This window comes from Chiloscyllium punctatum, chromosome 24, assembly GCF_047496795.1.
Source record: "Chiloscyllium punctatum isolate Juve2018m chromosome 24, sChiPun1.3, whole genome shotgun sequence".
NCBI lineage: Eukaryota > Metazoa > Chordata > Chondrichthyes > Orectolobiformes > Hemiscylliidae > Chiloscyllium > Chiloscyllium punctatum.
Genome location: NC_092762.1, coordinates 85,975,796 through 85,995,666, shown reverse-complemented (window position 1 = coordinate 85,995,666; position 19,871 = coordinate 85,975,796). Strand labels below are relative to the sequence as shown.

Genomic DNA, 19,871 nt, shown 5'->3' with positions numbered 1-19,871 from the left:
TACAGGGAGAAAGTGGGTGAATGGGGTTGAGAAACTGATCATCCATGATTGAATGGCAGAGCAAACTCAATAGGCCGAATGACCTAACTTCTGCTCTTATGTCCTATGGTCTTAAGATAGTTATGGTTAAGGATAAGACCAGTCCTCAGGTGAAAGTGCTCAATTGGGGAAGGTTAAATGCAGCAGTATTAGGCAGAAACTGAAGCTGTTTGGGGACAAATCCACATCTGACACATGGAGAGTCTTATAAAGGCCAGTTGTTCAGAATTCACGACTGGTGTGTTCCTGTGAGGATGAAAGATAAGGATGGCAAAACTCGGGAACCTTGGATGATGAGGGATATTGACAGATTAGTTAAAAAGAAAAGGAAGCATATGTAAGGTTTAGGAAACTGAAATCAGGTTCGGTCCTTGAAAAAAATAAAGGAAACAAGAAAGAACTTAAAGAAGAAACTAGGCGAGCCAGAAGGGGCCATGAACTGTTCTTGGAAAGTCAGATTAAGGAGAATCCCAAGGTATTTTATATTAGGAGCAAGAGTATAGTTGGAGAAAGGGTGGATCCACTCAACAACAAAGGAGGGAATTTATGCCTAGACGCAGAGGAAGTGGGTAAGGCCCTTAATGAGTATATCACATCGGTATTCACTACAAGAAGCACATGGATGATGGTAAGATTAGGGGAGGGGTTTGTTGATATTCTGGGATATGTCAATATTAAGAAGCAGGGTGGGGTGTCTTGAAAAGCATGACTGCAGTGAAGTCCCCAGTGCCTGATAGGATCTATCCCAGGGTACTGAGGGAGATAAGGGAGGAGGTTGCTGGGGCCATGACAGAGATCTTTGTATCCTCTTTAGCCACATAAATAAAATTAGTACGTTTGCCGACATCACAAAAGTTGTGGGTAGCGAGGAGGATATAGGTCAGCTGGAAATTTGTACAGAGAGATGACAATAGAGTTTAATCAGATAAATGTGAGTTGGTGCACTTTTGGAGGTCAAATGCAAAAGGAAAGTACACAGTAAATGGTAGAATCTTTAGGGGCATTGATATAGAGAAGGATCTTGGGGTGAAAGTCCATAGCTCCCTGAAAGTGGCAACACAAATGGATAAGGTGGTAACGAAGGCACACAGCTTGTCTTCATCGGTCAGGGCATTGTGTTTAAAAATTGGCAAGTCATGTTGCAGCTGTATAAAACTTTAGTTAGGCCACATTTGAATATTGTGTGTAATTTTTGGTCACCACACCACAGGAAGGATGTGGAAGTTTTGGAGAGGTGGCAAAAGAAGTGTAGGTTAGATTACTCCACACAGAGAGTTGCCTGAGGCAGGAATTGAACCCGAGTCTCTGGTGCTGTGAGGCAGCAGTGCTAACCACTGTGCCACCGTGTACCAATATACTGTCTGGCTTGTGGTGTATTAGCTTTAAGGAGAGATTGGACAAACTTGGATTGTTTTCACTAGAGCGTCAGAGGCTGTGGGACAACTTTATAGAAGTGAGGTCAATAGCCAGAACCTTCCCAGGGTGGAAATGTCAAATACAAGGAGGCATGAGTTTAAGGTGAGAGGGGGAAAGTTTAAAGGAGATGTGCAAGGAACATTTTTTTACATCGTGGGTGGTAGATGCCTGGATCATGCTGCCAGGGGAGGTTGTAGAAGCAGATCTGATAGCAATGTTTAAGAGACACTTAGACAAACACTTTGGGTTTAGTTTAAAATATAATATCTTGGTCAGCACTGACGTGGGATGCCAAAGGGCCTGTTCCAGTGCTGCACTGTTCTGTGTTCTGTAAGTCTACATTTATTGGTTCATCCTCCATGGTATCAACTACTGTGACTGAGTTGACCTGCCAAACAATCAGTGCTCTCCTTTTGTACAGGATGAAAGTTTCCCATTTACAGTGGCATTCTTGCAAAAGGCCCTGGTGAGTGCAAGATGAAAAACTTTGACAAAATGTATCTTTTTTTCAGCAAACCTCAATGTATAGATATACTTCCTTGGTGCTCCTTGGCTTGATGCTCACGTTTGTTTCGTAATGAGTCCTTGAGATGTTTTACTCTGTTAAGGACACTATAGAAATGGAAGTTATTGTTATTGTATTCAGGTTTATAGAAAATCAGAGCAAGTTCATCTTAAAGGTAGAAAGAGGATGTTGGAAGAGCTTTCTGAGGTGAAGATCCAGAAGGAGGTCAGTGTGTGGCGTTCATGCTAACTTAGACCCCCTCTACTCCAAATAAGCTTGTTCTTTTCTGAAAATTCTTTGTAAAATTACTGAGATTAAAATTGGCTCCTTTAAGTTTGACAGGGGACCACTGCAGTTTGAAAGGACTTTTGTGGACTGTAAATATTTTATAAAGCACTTTGGGATCAAAGTGAATGTGAAAGGCGCTATGTAGATGCAAGTCAGCACCATTCCTGGCAAACGCAAGTTACTGAGCAGTGCTCCAGCAAGATGGTGAGCCACCTAACCCTCTGCTGCCACCTTGTGTTGACTGCATGAATTGCCCCACTCCATCTGCAGATCCTGAGTCAGAAACGTACCTGCATTCATTCTGAAATACTTCAAAGTACAATGAACTACTGAGGCTCAGTGACTGATAGTTTGGTGCAGGCTTTGTGCAGCAATATTCTCAAACAGCAAATAACGTGGCTTTGAGCGAACAGGAGGAGGCCATTCAGCCCCTAACATTCCGCCAGACTTGCAGTTTATTTGACTCTTAACTCGATCTATCCACCTTGGTTTAATCACACAAGTATCTATCAAACTCAATTTTGAAATCACCAATTGACCTTTCACCTCAAGGGCTATTTGTGGGGGAGAAGGTTCCAGATTTCCACAAGACCCTGTGTGAGAAAATATTTCCTGACATCACCCTGAATGACATGGCTCAATGTTTAGGGTATTGCCTCCTCTTTCTGGGCCCTTTACCCTCCACCAGCCCTGCTGAAGAAAATGGTTTCCCTGTTAACTCCTTTAAACAGTTTAAATGCCTCACCCGAACCCTCAGCACTCCCCCAACTCCAGCTAAACCCCAGGCCCATTCCTGTGTGGCCATCCTCTAAGTGGAGGCATTAGCCCTAGTGGTATCATCAGGGAAAATCGATGTTTCGGGCAAAAGCCCTTCATTGGATAAAGGGGGTGCACTGGTAGTTTGGCACTGACCTCTACACCGCTGAAGGCAGACGGCAACTTGAAAAAGACACCTCCTCCTACTGCTCCCTCGACCATGACCCCACCCCCCATCACCAAACCATCATCTCCCAGACCATACAGAACCTCATCCCCTCAGGAGATCTCCCACCCACAGCTTCCAACCTCATAGTCCAGGAACCCCGCACTGCCCGGTTCTACCTCCTTCCCAAGATCCACAAGCCTGACCATCCTGGCCGACCTATTGTCTCAGCATGCTCCTGCCCCACTGAACTCATCTCTACCTACCTCGACACTGTCCTATCCCCCCCCTAGTCCAGGAACTCCCCACATACATTCGAGACACCACCCTTGGCCTCCACCTCCTCCAAGACTTCCGTTTCCCTGGCCCCCAACGCCTCATCTTCACCATGGATATCCAATCCCTCTACACCGCCATGACCAGGGTCTCCAACCCCTCTGTTTTTTCCTCTCCAGACGTCCCCAACAGTACCCTTCCACCGACACACTCATTCATTTGGCTGAACTGGTCCTTACCCTTAACAATTTCTCCTTTGAATCCTCCCACTTCCTCCAGACCAAAGGGGTAGCCATGGGCACACGTATGGGCCCCAGCTATGCCTGTCTTTTTGTTGGCTATGTAGAGCTGTTGATCTTCCATAATTACACCGGCACCACTCCCCACCTCTTCCTCCGCTACATTGATGACTGCATTGGCGCCAACTCGTGCTCCCGTGAGGAGGTTGAGCAATTCATCAACTTCACCAACACATTCCACCCTGACCTTAAATTTACCTGGACCATCTCTGACACCTCCCTCCCCTTCCTGGACCTCTCCATCTCCATTAATGACGACTGACTTGACACTGACATGTTTTACAAACCCACCGACTCCCACAGCTACCTGGATTACACCTCTTCCCACCCTACCTTCTGCAAAAATGCCATTCCGTATTCCCAATTCCTCCCAGGAGGACCAGTTCCACCACAGAACACACCAGGTGGCCTCCTTCTTTAGAGACTGCAATTTCCCTTCCCACGTGGTTAAAGATGCCCTCCAACGTTGGTACATGTCAGCACAAATGATGTTGGGAAGAAGAGGAGGAACATACTGCAGCGGGACTTCGGAGAAGTAGGAAGAAAGCTGAAAAGCAGGACGTCCAGGGTGGTTATCTCCGGTTTACTTCCAGTTCCTCGGGCTGGTGAGGCCAGAAACTGGGAGATAATGGACTTGAATGTGTGGTTGGGGAACTGGTGCAGGAAGCAAGGATTTAAATTCTTGGATCACTGGGGTATATTTTGTGGTAAGCATAAATTATACAAGAGAGACTATTTGCACCTTAATAGGTTAGGGACCAGCATTCTGGCAGGCAGGTTTGCTACTGCAACACAGCTACGTTTAAACTAAGTAGCTGGGGGGGGACAAACTGGATGTTTAAGAAGGAAATTGAAGGGAAAGTTAGAACAAGGGAAGTCAAGAAAGACAACTGTATCAATGAGGCAGAAAACTCAAAAAGGGATCATGCTGTAAGGTTGAGTGAAATAGGAGTTGATGGGAAGGGTGAGGGCAGTAATAAATTTAAAATACTATACATGAATGCACGAAGCATTAGAAATAAGATGGATGAGCTTGAGGCTCTTTTGGAAATTGGCAGATACGATATTGTGGGGATAACTGAGACGTGGCTTCAAGTGGACAGGGCCTGGGAAATGAATATTCAAGGCTACACATGCTATCGTAAGGACAGACTGACGGGCAGAGGGGGTGGGGTGGCCATGTTAGTAAGGGAGGATATTCAGTCCCTTGCGTGGGGGGAACTAGAATCAGGGGATGTAGAGTCAGTGTGGATAGAGCTGAGAAATACTAAGGGTAAAAAGACCCTCTTGGGAGTTATCTACAGGCCCCCAAATAGTAGGCTGGATGTCGGATGTAAGTTGAATCAGGAGCTGAAATTGATCTGTTGTAAAGATGTTACTACAGTTGTTATGGGGGATTTCAACATGCAGGTAGACTGGGAGAATCAGGATGGTATTGGACCTCAAGAAAGAGACTTTGTGGAGTGCCTCAGAGATGGATTCTTAGATCAGCTGGTGCTGGAGCCTACCAGGGAGAAGGTAATTCTGGATCTGGTGTTGTGCAACGAACCGGATTTGATCAGGGACCTCGAAGTGAAGGAGCCATTAGGAAGTAGTGACCATAATACAATAAGCTTCAATCTGCAATTTGAGAGGGAGAGGGTACAATTAGAAGTGACAATATTTCAGTTGAATAAAGGGAGCTATGGAGTTATGAGGGAGGAGCTGGCCAAAGTTCAATGGTGCAATACCCTAGCAAAGATGACAGTGGAGGAACAATGACAGGTATTTCTGGGTATAATGCAGAAGATGCAGGATCAGTTCCTTCCAGTAAGGAAGATAGATCCTAAGAGGAGGCAGGGGTGGCCATGGCTGACAGCGAAGTTAAGAAACATATAATGTCAAAAGGGAAAAAGTATAACATAGCTAAGATGAGTGGGAAAACGGAGAACTGGGAAGCTTTTAAAGAACAACAGAGGATAACTAAGAAGGAAATACACAGGAAAAAAAAGAGGTATGAAGGTAAACTGGCCAAAAATATAAAGGAGGATAGTAAAAGCTTTTTTAGGTATGTGAAAGGCAAAAAAATGGTTAAGACTAAAATTGGGCCCTTGAAGACAAACAGGGGAATATATTCCTGGGAACAAAATGGCAGAAGAATTGAATTGGTATATCAGATCTGTGTTCACTGGGGAAGACACAAGCAATCTCCCTGAGGTAACAGTGGCTGAAGGACCTGAACTGAAGGGAATTTATATTTGCCAGGAATTGGTGTTGGAGAGACTGTTAGGTCTGAAGGATGATAAGTCCCCGGGACCTGATGGTCTACATCCCAGAGTACTGAAGGAGGTGGCTAGAAATCGTGGATGCATTGGTGATTATTTTCCAGAGTTCGATAGATTTGGGATCAGTTCCTGTGGATTGGAAGGTGGCTAATGTTGTACCACCTCCTTCAGTACCCTGGGATGTAGACCATCAGGCCCCGGGAACCTATAAACCTTCAGACCTAACAGTCTCTCCAACACCAAATCCTGGCAAATATAAATTCCCTTAAGTTCAGGTCCTTCAGCCACTGTTACCTCAGGGAGATTACTTGTGTCTTCCCCTTTTTAAGAAAGGTGGGAGAGAGAAAGCAGGAAATTATAGACCAGTTAGTCTGACCTCAGTGGTGGGAAAGATGCTGGAGTCTATTATAAAGGATGAAATTACAACACATCTGGATAGCAGTAACAGGATAGGACAGAGTCAGCATGGATTTATGAAGGGGAAATCATGCTTGACTAATCTTCTGGAATTTTTTGAGGATGTAACTCGGAAGATGGACAAGGGAGATCCAGTAGATGTAGTGTACCTGGACTATCAGAAAGCCTTTGATAAAGTCCCACATAGGAGGTTAGTGAGCAAGATTAGGGTGCATGGTATTGGGGGCAAAGTACTAACTTGGATTGAAAGTTGGTTAGCTGACAGGAAACAAAGTGATAAACAGCTCCATTTCGGAATGGCAAGCAGTGACCAGTGGGGTACCGCAGGGATCAGTGCTGGGACCGCAGCTTTTTACAATATCTATTAATGATATAGAAGATGGTATTAGTAATAACATTAGCAAATTTGCTGATGATACTAAGCTGGGTGGCAGGGTGAAATGTGATAAGGATGTTAGGAGATTACAGGGTGACCTGGACAAGTTAGGTGAGTGGACAGATGCATGGCAGATGTAGTTTAATGTGGATAAATGTATGGTTATCCACTTTGGTGGCAAGAACAGGAAGGCAGATTACTACCTAAATGGAATCAATTTAGGTAAAGGGGCAGTACAAAGAGATCTGGGTGTTCTTGTACACCAGTCAATGAAGGTAAGCATGCAGGTACAGCAGGTAGTGAAGAAGGCTCATAGCATGCTGGCATTCATAACAAGAGGGATTGAGTATAGAAGCAAAGAGGTTCTTCTGCAGCTGTACAGGGCCCTGGTGAGACCACACCTGGAATATTGTGTGCAATTCTGGTCTCCAAATTTGAGGAAAGACATTCTGGCTATTGAGGGAGTGCAGCGTAGATTCATGAGGTCAATTCCTGGAATGGCAGGACTACCTTACACTGAAAGACTGGAGCGACTGGGCTTGTATACCCTTGAGTTTAGAAGGCTGAGAGGGGATCTGATTGAGACGTATAAGATTATTAAAGGATTGGACACTCTGGAGGCAGGAAGCATGTTTCTGCTGATGGGTGAGTCCTGAACCAGAGGACACAGTTTAAAAATACGGGGTAGACCATTTAGGACAGAGATGGAGAGAAACTTCTTCACTCAGAGAGTGGTGGCTGTGTGGAATGCTCTGCCCCAGAGGGCAGTGGAGGCCCAGTCTCTGGATTCATTTAAGAAAGAATTGGATAGAGCTCTCAAGGATTGTGGAATCAAGGGTTATGGAGATAAGGCAGGAACAGGATACTGATTAAGGATGATCAGCCATGATCATATTGAATGGTGGTGCAGGCTCAAAGGGCAGAATGGCCAACTCCTGCACCTATTGTCTATTGTCGTCCACATCCCGCCCTTCCGCTGTCAAACCCCATCCCTTGAACCGTAACGAGGACAGAACCCCCCCCCCCCCCCCCCCGTTGCTCACCTTTCACCCTACCAACCTTCGCATAAACCACATCATCCGAAGACATTTCTGTCACCTCCAAATTGACCCCACAACCAGGGATATATTTCCCTCCCCACCCCTTTTCACCTTCCGCAAAGACCGTTCCCTCTGTGTCTACCTGGTCAGGTCCACGCCCCCCAACAACCCACCCTCCCATCCTGGCACTTTCCCCTGCCACTATAGGAGTTGCAAAACCTGCTCCCACACCCCCTCCCTTACCTCCATCCAAGACCCCAAAGGAGCCTTCCATATCCATCAAAGTTTTACCTGCACATCCACCAATATTGTATCCGTTGCTCCTCTACAGTCTCCTCTACACTGGGGAGACTGGGCGCCTCCTAGCAGAGCGCTTTAGGGAACATCTCTGGGACACCCGCACCAATCAACCCCACCGCCCTGTGGCCCAACATTTCAACTCCCCCTCCCACTCTGCCGAGGACATGCAGGTCCTGGGCCTCCTCCACTGCCGCTCCCTCACCACCCGACGCCTGGAGGAAGAGCGCCTCATCTTCCACCTCGGAACACTTCAACCCCAGGGCATCAATGTGGATTTCACCAGTTTCCTCACTTCCCCTTCCCCCAGCTCACCCCAGCTCCAACCATCCAGCTCAGCACCATACCCGTGACCTGTCCTACCTGCCTATCTTCCTTTCCACCTATCCACTCCACCCTCCTCTCTGACCTATCACCTCCACCCCCACCCCCACCTCCATTCACCTACTGTACTCTATGCTACTTTCTCCCCACCTCCCTCTCATTTATCTCTCCACGCTTCAGGCTCACTGCCTCTATTCCTGATGAAGGGCTTTTGCCCGAAACGTCGATTTTCCTGCTCCTTGGATGCTGCCTGACCTGCTGTGCTTTTCCAACACCACTCTAATCTAGACTCTGGTTTCCAGCATCTGCAGTCCTTGTTTTTACCTAGTGGTACCCTCACTTGGCTGTTAATTCAGAGACTCAGAGAATGCTCCTGGGACTTGGTTTGAATCCTACCATGGCAGAGAGTGGAATTTGAATTTGATTAAAAATTTGAAATCAAGCATCTAAATAATGACCATGAATTGATCAATGGGGGGAACCCCATCTGGTTCACTGATGTCCTTCAGGGAAGGAAATCTGCTGTATTCACCTGGTCTGGCTTACATGTGACTCCAGACTCTCAGCAATGTGGCTGACTCTGGGCAATTAGGACTGGGAGCCAGCAAGACCCTTTCCCTATCAATGAAGTTCTCCAAGGGGAACGGCAGTCTGGGACAGACCCTTACTTTTCAGAGTCATGATGAGGAATCCTTAATATTCACATGAAGAGGACGGTAACAAGGGACATAATGGCCTACTGGTATTATCGTTAGATTAATGTTCTGGGGACCCAGTTCTGAATCCTGCCATGGCAGGTGATGGAATTTGAATTTGATAAAAATCTGAATTCAAGATGTAAATGGTGACCATGAGACCATTTGCCAATTGTCAGAAAGAAAACCCATCTGGATCACTGATGTCCATCAGGGAAGGAAATCTACCCTCCTTACCCGGCCTGGCCTGGCCTACATGTGACTCCAGGCCCACAGCAACGTGGTTGCCTCTGAATTGGCCCAGCAATTCACTTATTTCAAGGGAAGAACAATAAATGGCTGGCCAGCGTTGCCCATGTCCTACAAATGAATAAAAACAAACATTGCCCAATCCCCCACGCTGCAGATTCTGTGATGGGTGAGAATCCATCCCCTGACTCTGTGGGTTGCGTCTCACAGAAGTAACCATCACTAGTTAGTCATCAGGTTAGAGTGTAGCCACCATACTGTGGGACCATTGACCTCTTTGGTTAAAAGCAGTCAAGCCACTAGAGAATCTGAACAAGGAGGTCTAGTTCACTGCATGATGGTAAGTGGTAACATTCGCTAGTTGCACATAATGACTAGGGCTGTCAGAAACAGGAACATCTCACCCAATCAGATTTCCAGCTGGGCTCTTCATTGTTCACCCAAGACTGTATGACATCATCAGATTTAAACATAGAACATTACAGCACAATACAGGCCCTTCAACCCTCGATGTTGCACCGACCCGTGAAACCAATCTGAAGCCTATCTAACCTACACTATTTCATGCATATATTCATCCAATGACCATTTAAATGCCCTTAAAGTTGTTGGGTCTACTACTGTTGCAGGCAGTGCATTCCATGCCCCTACTACTGAGTAAAGAAATTACCCCTGACATCTGTCCTATATCTATCACCCCTGAATTTAAAGCTATGTCCCCTTGTGCTAGCCATCGCCATCCAAGGGAAAAGGCTCACTCTCCACCCTATCTAACCCTCTGATTGTCTTATATGTCTCTATTAGTCACCTCTCAACCACCTTCTTCCTCATGAAAACAGCCTCAAGGTCCCTCAGCCTTTCCTCATGAGACTTTCCCTCCATATCAGGCAACATCCTAGTAAATCTGCTTTGAACCCTTTCCAAAGCTTGCACATCCTTCCTGTAATGCGGTGATCAGAACTGTACACAATACTCTGAGTGTGGCCGCACTAGAGTTTTGTACAGCTGCAGCATGACCTCATGGCTCTGAAACTCAATCCCTCTACCAATAAAAGCTAACACACCATACACCTTCTTAACATCCCTACTAACCCGGGTGGCAACTTTTGAAGGATCTATGTACATGGACACCGATATCTCTGTGCTCATCTACACTACCAAGAATCTTACCATTAGCCCTGTACTCTTTATTCCTGTTGCTCCTTCCAAAGTGAATCACCTCACACTTTTCCACATTAAACTGCATTGGGTGGAGCTCAATAGAGTCACTGACATTAACCCTTTCAGAACTATGACCTTCTACAATGCACTGTGCCCAGGTACACATACTGAAGGGATACTAACCTTGTCACTCACTGCCGACAGAGAAAACCATCTGATGATTTCACATTCCATCAACGTACAATTTAGCTTAGAATCCAGAAAAGAGGGTGTATCTCAATATCAGAGAGTCTGACCTCTAAAATCCACCTGAAAATGAAATGACTGAGTTGTATGGAGACTTAAATTGACTGACTGGAAAAAGTAAAAAAAATCCTGACAAAGGCAAAAGGAGACACTAATATTAACCAGGGTCAGAGACTGATGTGGATTTCAATCCCACCTCATCCTTTAGACCATGATTGGGACTGAACATCCAGTCCAGTACAAAGGAGGGTCAGTGCTGAGGGAGCGCCGCACTGTCGGAGGGTCAGTGCTGAGGGAGCGCCGCACTGTCGGAGGGTCAGTGCTGAGGGAGCGCCGCACTGTCGGAGGGTCAGTGCTGAGGGAGCGCCGCACTGTCGGAGGGTCAGTGCTGAGGGAGCGCCGCACTGTCGGAGGGTCAGTGCTGAGGGAGCGCCGCACTGTCGGAGGGTCAGTGCTGAGGGAGCGCCGCACTGTCGGAGGGTCAGTGCTGAGGGAGCGCCGCACTGTCGGAGGGTCAGTGCTGAGGGAGCGCCGCACTGTCGGAGGGTCAGTGCTGAGGGAGCGCCGCACTGTCAGATTATTGTCAGAGAGTGGGTGTCCTGGGTCTGATCTTCATCCTCCTGCCAGCACCAGTTAAAGAAGCAAACCTGATCATCTTCTGATTATCATCTTGCTGATTTTGGGATGTTGCTGTTTGGAAATTGCACATCGCTGAACCCCAACAGTGACTGCCTGCCAAAGTGGGCTCCAGTGAGGTGTGAGGGTGCTATGGGCAATTCTGAAACGGCGAATGGTTTGGGGGGAGATGGAGCTTAAGTTAAATTGGTCACAGACACCCCCTCCCCCCACCCCTCACTCAGTCAGATAATTGGAGGGATCTGGGTGGAAACGAGAGGGCGTAAGAGTAAATTAGGAATTCTATTCCCGGGAAGAACAAGGGAAGACATTTAGAAGGAAAATTCTGCAAAACCACCTTTGTTTCCAAGGTAACCAACTAAGGATGGCAACCTGTAGCAGTTACCTGGGAGACGCCCTGTCTTCACCATCCAGGCTAATGATTGGACGGTTCTGTAGAGATGTTGAGATGTAGTGGAAGGTTTGAGCATGTGCCAGAGTTTGATGATTTTTTTTGACAGAGGAGACTGGGAACAACCAGCACATGCCTTGGGCAATGACGTCACGGGGTCAGGGTCAAAAGACAGGAATGGGAAGAGTTCAAGTCCCAGAGTGGCCAGGTCGGGAAAGTGTCTAATCACAGGTCGGAGAATCTGTATGGACTCAGCAACCGACCTGGATGTGGGAAATGGTGGGGGAGGGGGGGGGGGGAAGCAGAAGCGAATTGCTTTACCTGTGTGGTGTCTGTCCAGCCTCTCTGTCCTTCCTCAGACTGTAACACCTCTTCCCCCAAACCCAGTCCTTTCCATCCCACCAATCTGGCCCAAACCACAATGTCTACAGAATCATCACGGAAACAGAATGTGGCTTCCTGGTCCATACAACAACAACACTGCATTCGCAGAGCACACTACCACCCCGGGACATCTCGCAACCCGTCAGCCTGAGTGTTTTTTTTTAATGAATTGCGTGTTAATTTCCACTCATCAAAAACCCCACATGCAGTAAACCTGAGCAGAGAGAGCTCTCAGAACCACAGACATGTTACAGTCCATTGAGCCTGAATTGACTTGTCTCATTGTGTCGTTACCCAGTGCCAATTCTCCCCCAGACCCTTGCACACAATGTGCCTCTTGAATCTCCCAATGCACCTGCCTCCCTCACATTTCCAGGCAGTGCATTCGACACCCTCACCACTCACTGAGGGAGAAACGTTAATACCCATATCTGCCTTGCTTCATTTGCAAGCCACTCTATAACTCCTCTGAACTTTGTCAAGTATTGGGCTGTGGTAGTTTTTACATCATCCTGGGAGTGTGGATGGGATCTCAGTTTAACCCTTCACCTGTAAACAGTGCTGCAGTTTCTCAGAGAGTCTGGATTGAGAAACTAATCCCTTGATCCTGTGACTCGGACACTGGCTCTCTCTCTCTGCTGCGTGTGTCCGTGTGTATCCATGTGTATCTGTGTCTGTGTGTCTATATGTGTGTGTTTGGAAGAAGATCGAGGGTGGGGGTGGTGGCACGTTCCCTGCAGTGTAGTGGAGTCAATATTTATCTCATTACTGTCACCGTTAGCCCCCTTCTCCCTGCTCCCCGCTCCCACGGCGCTGTGGGAGCTCGCTGTGCAAAGGTTGACTTTGTTTCCTACAACACAACTGAGACTGATCTTTCAGTGTAACCTCACTGGCTCAAACATAGTCTGAGATTTTCTAAGATACGCAGTGACGCTAGAGCAATGCAAATCTCAATTCTTGTGCTGCGGGTGAAAAATAGATGCTGAGTGGACATTGAGGGTGAAGAAGAGTGGGGGAGGGTCTTCTGTCCTGTCAGAGGGGGTTGGTTACAGAGAGATTGGGGTGGTCTCTGAAGGAAGGGAGTGCAGTCAGAAACAGCTGAAGTTCACCAGGTCACAGCTGCTCTGATAAACAGTTTACTTCAAGTGAAACACTGTAGACAGAGAAGGAATGTCATAGTTGGGGAGCTTCGGGTCATAGAGATGTGGAAGGAGAAAGCGAGGACTGCAGTTCTTGGAAATCAGAGTCGAGAGTATGGCGTTGGGAAAAACACAGCAGGTCAGGCAGCATCCGAGGAGCAGGAGAATCGACGTTTCGTGCATAATCCCTTCGTCAGGAATACTGGTTTATGCAATGCCGTCAGCAATAGAGCCGTGAACGTGGGGAATGGGCTGGCACTGGCTGATTATGTACCCTCAGAAACGTGTATTACGGGACTTAGATAGAGTCATAGAGATGTTTAGCGCGGAAACAGACCCTTCGGTCCAACCTGTCCACGCCGACCCAAATATCCCAACCCAATCTAGTCCCACCTGCCAGCACCTGGCCCATATCCCTCCAAACCCTTCCTATTCATATACCCATCCAAATGCCTCTTAAATGTTGCAATTGTACCAGCCTCCACTACTTCCTCTAGCAGCTCATTCCATACACGTACCACAGTGAAAAAGTTGCCCCTTAGGTCTCTTTTATATCTTCCCCCCTCTCACCCTTAACCTATGCCCTCTAGTTCTGAACTCCCGGACCCCAGGAAAAGACTTTGCCTACTTATCCTATTCATGCCCCTCCTAATTTTGTAAACCTCTATATAGTCACCCCTCAGCCTCTGACGCTCCAGGGAAAACAGCCCCAGCCTGTTCAGCCTCTCCCTGTAGCTCAAATCTTCCAACCCTGGCAACATCCTTGTAAATCGTTTCTGAACTCTTTCAAGTTTGACAGCATCTTTCTGATAGGAAGGAGACCAGAATTGCACACAATATTCCAAAAGTGGCCTAACCAGTATCCTGTACAGCCGCAACATGACCTCCCAACTCCTGTACTCAACACACTGACCAATAAAGGAAAGCATACCAAACACTACCTTCACTGTCCTATCTACCTGCGACTCTACTTTCAAGGAGCTATGAACCTGCACTCCAAGGTCTCTTTGTTCAGCAACACTCCCAGGACCTTACCATTAAGTGTGTAAGTCCTGCTAAGATTTGCTTTCCCAAAATGCAGCACCTCGCGTTTATCAGGTGATTGTCACTGTTATTGTAAATGACCTACATAGGACTGGAGGAGGTTACAGAGATGATAAAGGGTGAACAAGGTAGTGTTTGAATACAGGAACATGAAAAGGCTAATCAGTCACCGAGTCATAGAGATGAACAGCACAGAAACAGACCCTTCGGTCCAACGCATCCATGCCAACCAGATATCCTAAATAAATTAGCCAGCATGTGGCCCATATCCCTCTAAACCATTTCTATTCATCTATGTATCCACAAGTCTATAAGATGTTGTAATGGTACCAGCCTTCACCACTTCCTCTGGCAAGTCATTCCATATGCGCACCACCCTCTGCATGAAAGCCCCTGACCCTAATTTATAATTCTATTGGATTGTGGTTAATGAGTGCTTGAACTCATTAACTTACTCATCATTAAGACCCTCACACAACAAACATATACCTCCTTTTAAGGTGTTTACATCCTCTCACTTACCCCCTTCCCAGCCATACCTCTTTGGGGGAAGAGAGTTTCAGATTTCCACTCCATAAAGAAGTATATTTGGGCCTCATCCCTGAATGGCCTGAAATTCTGGTGTGATTTGACAGACCTGGATGTATATATTTTCATTTTCACCCTTGCCTGGATTTATGAAGTTAATTTCCTCAGGCCTGTGGTTTGAATCTGCAGCCAGGATTCTGGATCACCACCCATTCCCATGGTTTCTGCTCATCTGCCAGGACCTGTGTGAAAGAGAGGTCTGGAATGGACATGACTCTTGATGAAGCATTGGGAGAAGCTGACCATAAGCTCCTCGGAGCAGGTTACCTCGAGAAACTCAACATTGTGAAGACCTCTGACAGATTTAATATGGAGAAGCATTTACAGTGTAGGGGGATGGAGAGAATAGAGGGGAGGCTGATAACGAGAGAAACATAGAAAATAGGGGCAGGGTAGCCCATTCGGCCCTTCGAGCCTGCTCCACCACTCACCATGATCATGGCTGATCATCCACTTCAGTCCCCTATTCCCACGTTCTCCCACATACCCTTTGATCCTTTTAGCTCAAAGAACTAAACCCCATTCCTTCTTGAAAATGTTCAAGGTTTTGGACTCTCTTTTTAGGTTGTACATTTTTTTTTGTTCTCAATCTTAAAATTATTTAAAATGGTGCCAGATCATGATGACACTATATTTTACTGTTCTTCTCACTCATGATAATAAAATCATTCACTCATTCATTCATCCACTTTCTGGAGGAATTCTACAATCTCACCACTCTCTGGATGAAGAAATTTCTCCTCATCTCAGTCTGAAATGGCCTACATGGGATTATTAATTTCAAATTCCCTGGTTCTGGACTCCTTGGTCATTGGGAACATCCTTCCTGCATTTACCCTGTAAGAGTCATTTTGCTGTGACACGTGTTTTAATGGAAATTTGCCAACTGTGGACACTATTTCTAAAGCGCGAACTTTTAAAACATTTATTGGATGTGATGTGATTACATCGCCAACACTTTAAGTTCTGTTTCTAAAGCACGACTTTTCCATAATGCAGGTAAAAACAATGACGGCAGATGCTGGAAAGCAAATACTGGATTAGTGGTGCTGGAAGAGCACAGCAGTTCAGACAGCATCCAATGAGCAGGGAAATCGATGTTTCGGGCAAAAGCCCTTCATCAGGGCTTTTGCCCGAAACGTCGATTTCGCTGCTCGTTGGATGCTGCCTGAACTGCTGTGCTCTTCCAGCACCACTAATCCAGTATTTTCCATAATGCAGGCTTGCACAAGAATGCAACCATCACTTTATAGAAGAACTACCTGTATTGTCCTGTTGGAATTTTATCAGTTTTTATGAAATCCTCCCACATTCCAACATCTTTCAATTCTGAAGAAAGATCACTGGACTTAACTCTGTTTCACTTTCCACAGATGTCTGACCTGCTGAGTATCTCTCTGTGTTTGCTACACACATAGAGATGCACATCGTCTGTGCTCACACCAGGGAGGATACCTGATGTTGCAGATGTGTGCTGGACTGGAGAGTTTGTTCTAAAGGAACATTGGTTGGTCTGGGCTGGTTCCTTTTAATCTTGGAGGCCAAGGAGAAATTTAATTCAGGTGATAAAATGATGAGGGGTCTCAATGGAGTGGGTATCGCAGGACTGCAGAGCTTAGATTTGAACACTTGGTTGTAAGATCACTTAGCCCTGTCTGTCACTTGCTCCTTATGCTTTAAGGCAAACAATTAGTCATGTTTGGTAGCTTCACCAGGTTGACATCTCATTTTCTGGTATTGCTGGTGCTGCTGCTGGCATGCTCTCCTGTGCTGTCCATTGAACCAGGATTGATCCCCTGGATTGATGGTAATGGTTGAGTTGGGAAAATGCCAAGCCATGAGGTTACATGAGGTGGAGTACAATTCTGCTGCTGTTGATGGCCCACAGTGCCTCATGGATACCCAGTTTTGAGTGTTGGATCTGTTTGAAGTCTGTCCTATTTAGCATAGGATGTACTTTGAGTGAGGTATTCCAATGCCCACTACCAAGAGTGGCTCAGCAGCAGTACTACTGATCGAGCTGGTCGGGTCCTAAAGGACACAGCTGCTAGACTGGGTCTACAGCAGGAGGTAAGGGAACCAACAAGAGGGAAAAGAAGTCTCAATCTCATCCTCATCAATCTGCCGGCTGCAGATACATCTCTCCATGACAGTATTGGTAAAAGTGACTACTGCACAGTCCTTGATGAGACAAAGTCCCACCTTCACACTGAGCATACCCTCTATTGTGTTGAGTGGCACAGATTGGTAAGGATGAGGTTGAGACTGCTTTTCCCTCTTGTTGGTTCCCTCATCACCTGCTGCAGACCCAGTCTAGCAGTTTTCTCCTTCAGACCTGACCAGCTCGACCTGTAGTATTGCAGGTGAGCCACTCTTGGTAGTGGGCATTGGAATCCCTCACTCAGAGTACATTCTGTGCTTCCTGTAAGTGGTGTTCAACATGGAGGAGGACCCAATTTATCAACTGAGGGAGGATGGTACATGGTAGTCAGCAGGAGGTTTCCTTGCCCATGCTTAACCTGAAGCCATGAGACCTCGTGAGGTCTGGAGTCTTTATTGATGACACCCAGAGCAACTCCCTCCTGACTGTATCCCACTGTGCCACCCCCTCTGCTGGGTCTGTCCTGCCGGTGGGACAGGACATATCCAGGGATGGTGACAGTTGTCTGTGAGGTATGATTCCATGAACATGACTATAACAGGCTGTTGATTGACTAGTCTGTGACACAACTCTCCCAATTTTGGCACTAACCCCCAAATGTTAGCGAGGAGGAGCTTGAAGGGTTGACAGGGCTGTTTCTGCCATTGTCCTTTCTGCTAACACATCTGTGTGCTTTCATTTCTGCTTTGAGACTTTGTAGTGATTAAGTGGCCTTTGTAGTGATTCAGAGGGCAGTTGAAAGTTAGCCTGTGCGCCTGGAGTCATGTGTAGGCCAGACCAGGTGACTATGGCAGATTTCCTGCCCTGAAGGACATTAGTGAACTAGTTGGGGTTTTTTTTTCTGACAATTGACAATGGTTTCATGGTCTTCAGTTGATTCTTGTTTTGTTGCAGATATAATGATGCAGTTTTTTAAAAAAATTACATTTATCCTGTGGCAGGATTTGAACCTAGCTCCCCCAGAACATTGCTTGCGTCTCTGAATTAATAGTCCAGGGATAATACGACTTGGCCATGACTTCTCCACCTCTCCCTGTGTGTGACTGTGTATTCCATGTGTCCATGCGTGTCTCTGTATACCTGTGTGTGTGTTCATGTGTCTGTTTGTATATGTGTTTCATGACTGTATATGTGTCTGTGTGTATTGCCAGTTATGTTTGCATGTCTGTGTTCCATGACTCTTTGTGTGTTCCATCTGTGTCTGTTTGTATCTGTGCTCCATGGCTGTCTCTTTGTGGGCGACACGGTGGCACAGTTGCTGCCTCACAGCGCCAGAGACCCGGGTTCAATTCCCGCCTCAGGTGACTGACTGTGTGGAGTTTGCATTTTCTCCCTGTGTCTGCGTGGGTTTCCTCCGGGTGCTCCGGTTTCCTCCCACAGTCCAAAAATGTGCAGGTCAGGCGAATTGGCCATGCTAAATTGCCCGTAGTGTTAGATGCAGGGGTAAATGTATGGGAATGGGTCTGGGTGGGTGCGCTTCGGCGGGTCGGTGTGGACTTGTTGGGCCGAAGGGCCTGTTTCCACACTGTAAGTAATCAAATCTCTGCATGTGTGTGAAGCATGTATGTGTTTGTATGTGTTTGTGTTCCATGACTCTGTTTCTTTGTGTCTGTATGTATAGCTGACTGTGTGTGTGTGCGTATGTATGTCTGTACGTTTGTGTGTATCTGTGTGTGTACGTATCTCTGTGTGTATGTGTGTGTGTGTGTCTGTGTATGTATCTCTGTGTGTGTATGTGTGTGTGTGTGTCTGTGTATGTATCTGTGTGTGTGTCTGTGTATGTATGTATGTGTGTGTGTGTCTGTGTATGTATGTGTGTGTGTCTGTGTATGTGTGTGTGTGTGTGTGTGTGTGTCTGTGTATGTGTGTGTGTGTGTGTGTCTGTGTATGTATCTGTGTGTATGTATCTGTGTTTGTGTGTGTGTGTCTGTGTATGTTGAAAAGCACGAATGAATGTAATCCCACGGACAGAAAGTTGTTTAACCAGCAGAGGGAGAGGGAAACCCAAGGCAGCTGAGAAGTGGAGAACCCAGAGGAGGAAGCACAAGGCGCTGATGTCAGGGTCCCATGTGGAGTGAGACCGAATACACAGCTGGGAGTGGGGGGGGGTCAAAGTCACTGACCTAGCTGGGGAGGGGTCCCAATGCCGCAGCTCTGAGCGGGAGAGCGAGGGGGAGGCATATTGGCAGGATGGACGGGGAACCAGAGAGAGAGTCCACCCACTGTCAATGACGCACCGAGTTCTCAGACTGACAGAGACTGGGGCTCACTCACTCTCTCCATCTCCTCGCTCGGGCTCCGGGAGGCGGTCAGCAGGAAGCAGACAACGGGACGTGTATGTTGGAGAGAGGGAGAATCGACTCTGGCAGCTGGTGGTCTCCCGGGTTGAGAGAACTCTTCATTTAAAAAAGAAACCTCCAAGCCCTGAGCCTCCCTTGAAGCGATGGAGCTGATTTGCAGGAAGTGCTGTAGCTTCTTCAGATCAGGTCGTGGCCCACGTTGAGTTTTGAGGGAGGAAAAAAACAACACAGGAAAAGGTCCCAGCTGGGCTAGAGAGGGAGCGATGAGCCTTCCCGGGAGCTGCGGGCTCCTTCCTGCGGGAGACCGAGCTCCCAAACTGGGCAGCAGCTACGGATCGCCCCGTTCTGTCAACCGGCCCATTGACATCGTCCACAAGAGAAGACGGTAAGGTGTTCCCGGGCTGTCTCCTTTAT

The 19,871-nt window shown here is 47.0% G+C and overlaps 1 protein-coding gene across 9 annotated transcripts in view; it reads left to right on the top strand.

Annotated features, from left to right (window-relative positions):
* The window catches only part of LOC140494794 (3',5'-cyclic-AMP phosphodiesterase 4C-like), a 332,319-nt gene that overhangs the window by 233,997 nt on the left and 78,451 nt on the right, over positions 1-19,871 (top strand). The window contains exon 1 of one of the 9 annotated variants that reach the window (XM_072594400.1): positions 19,346-19,842. The exons of the other annotated variants lie outside the window; for them this stretch is intronic. Within the exon in view, the coding sequence (XP_072450501.1) occupies positions 19,721-19,842 (122 nt within the window). The 5' untranslated portion in view covers positions 19,346-19,720. Of the gene's footprint in view, positions 1-19,345; positions 19,843-19,871 lie in introns of those variants that run through there. 9 annotated transcript variants of the gene reach the window in all.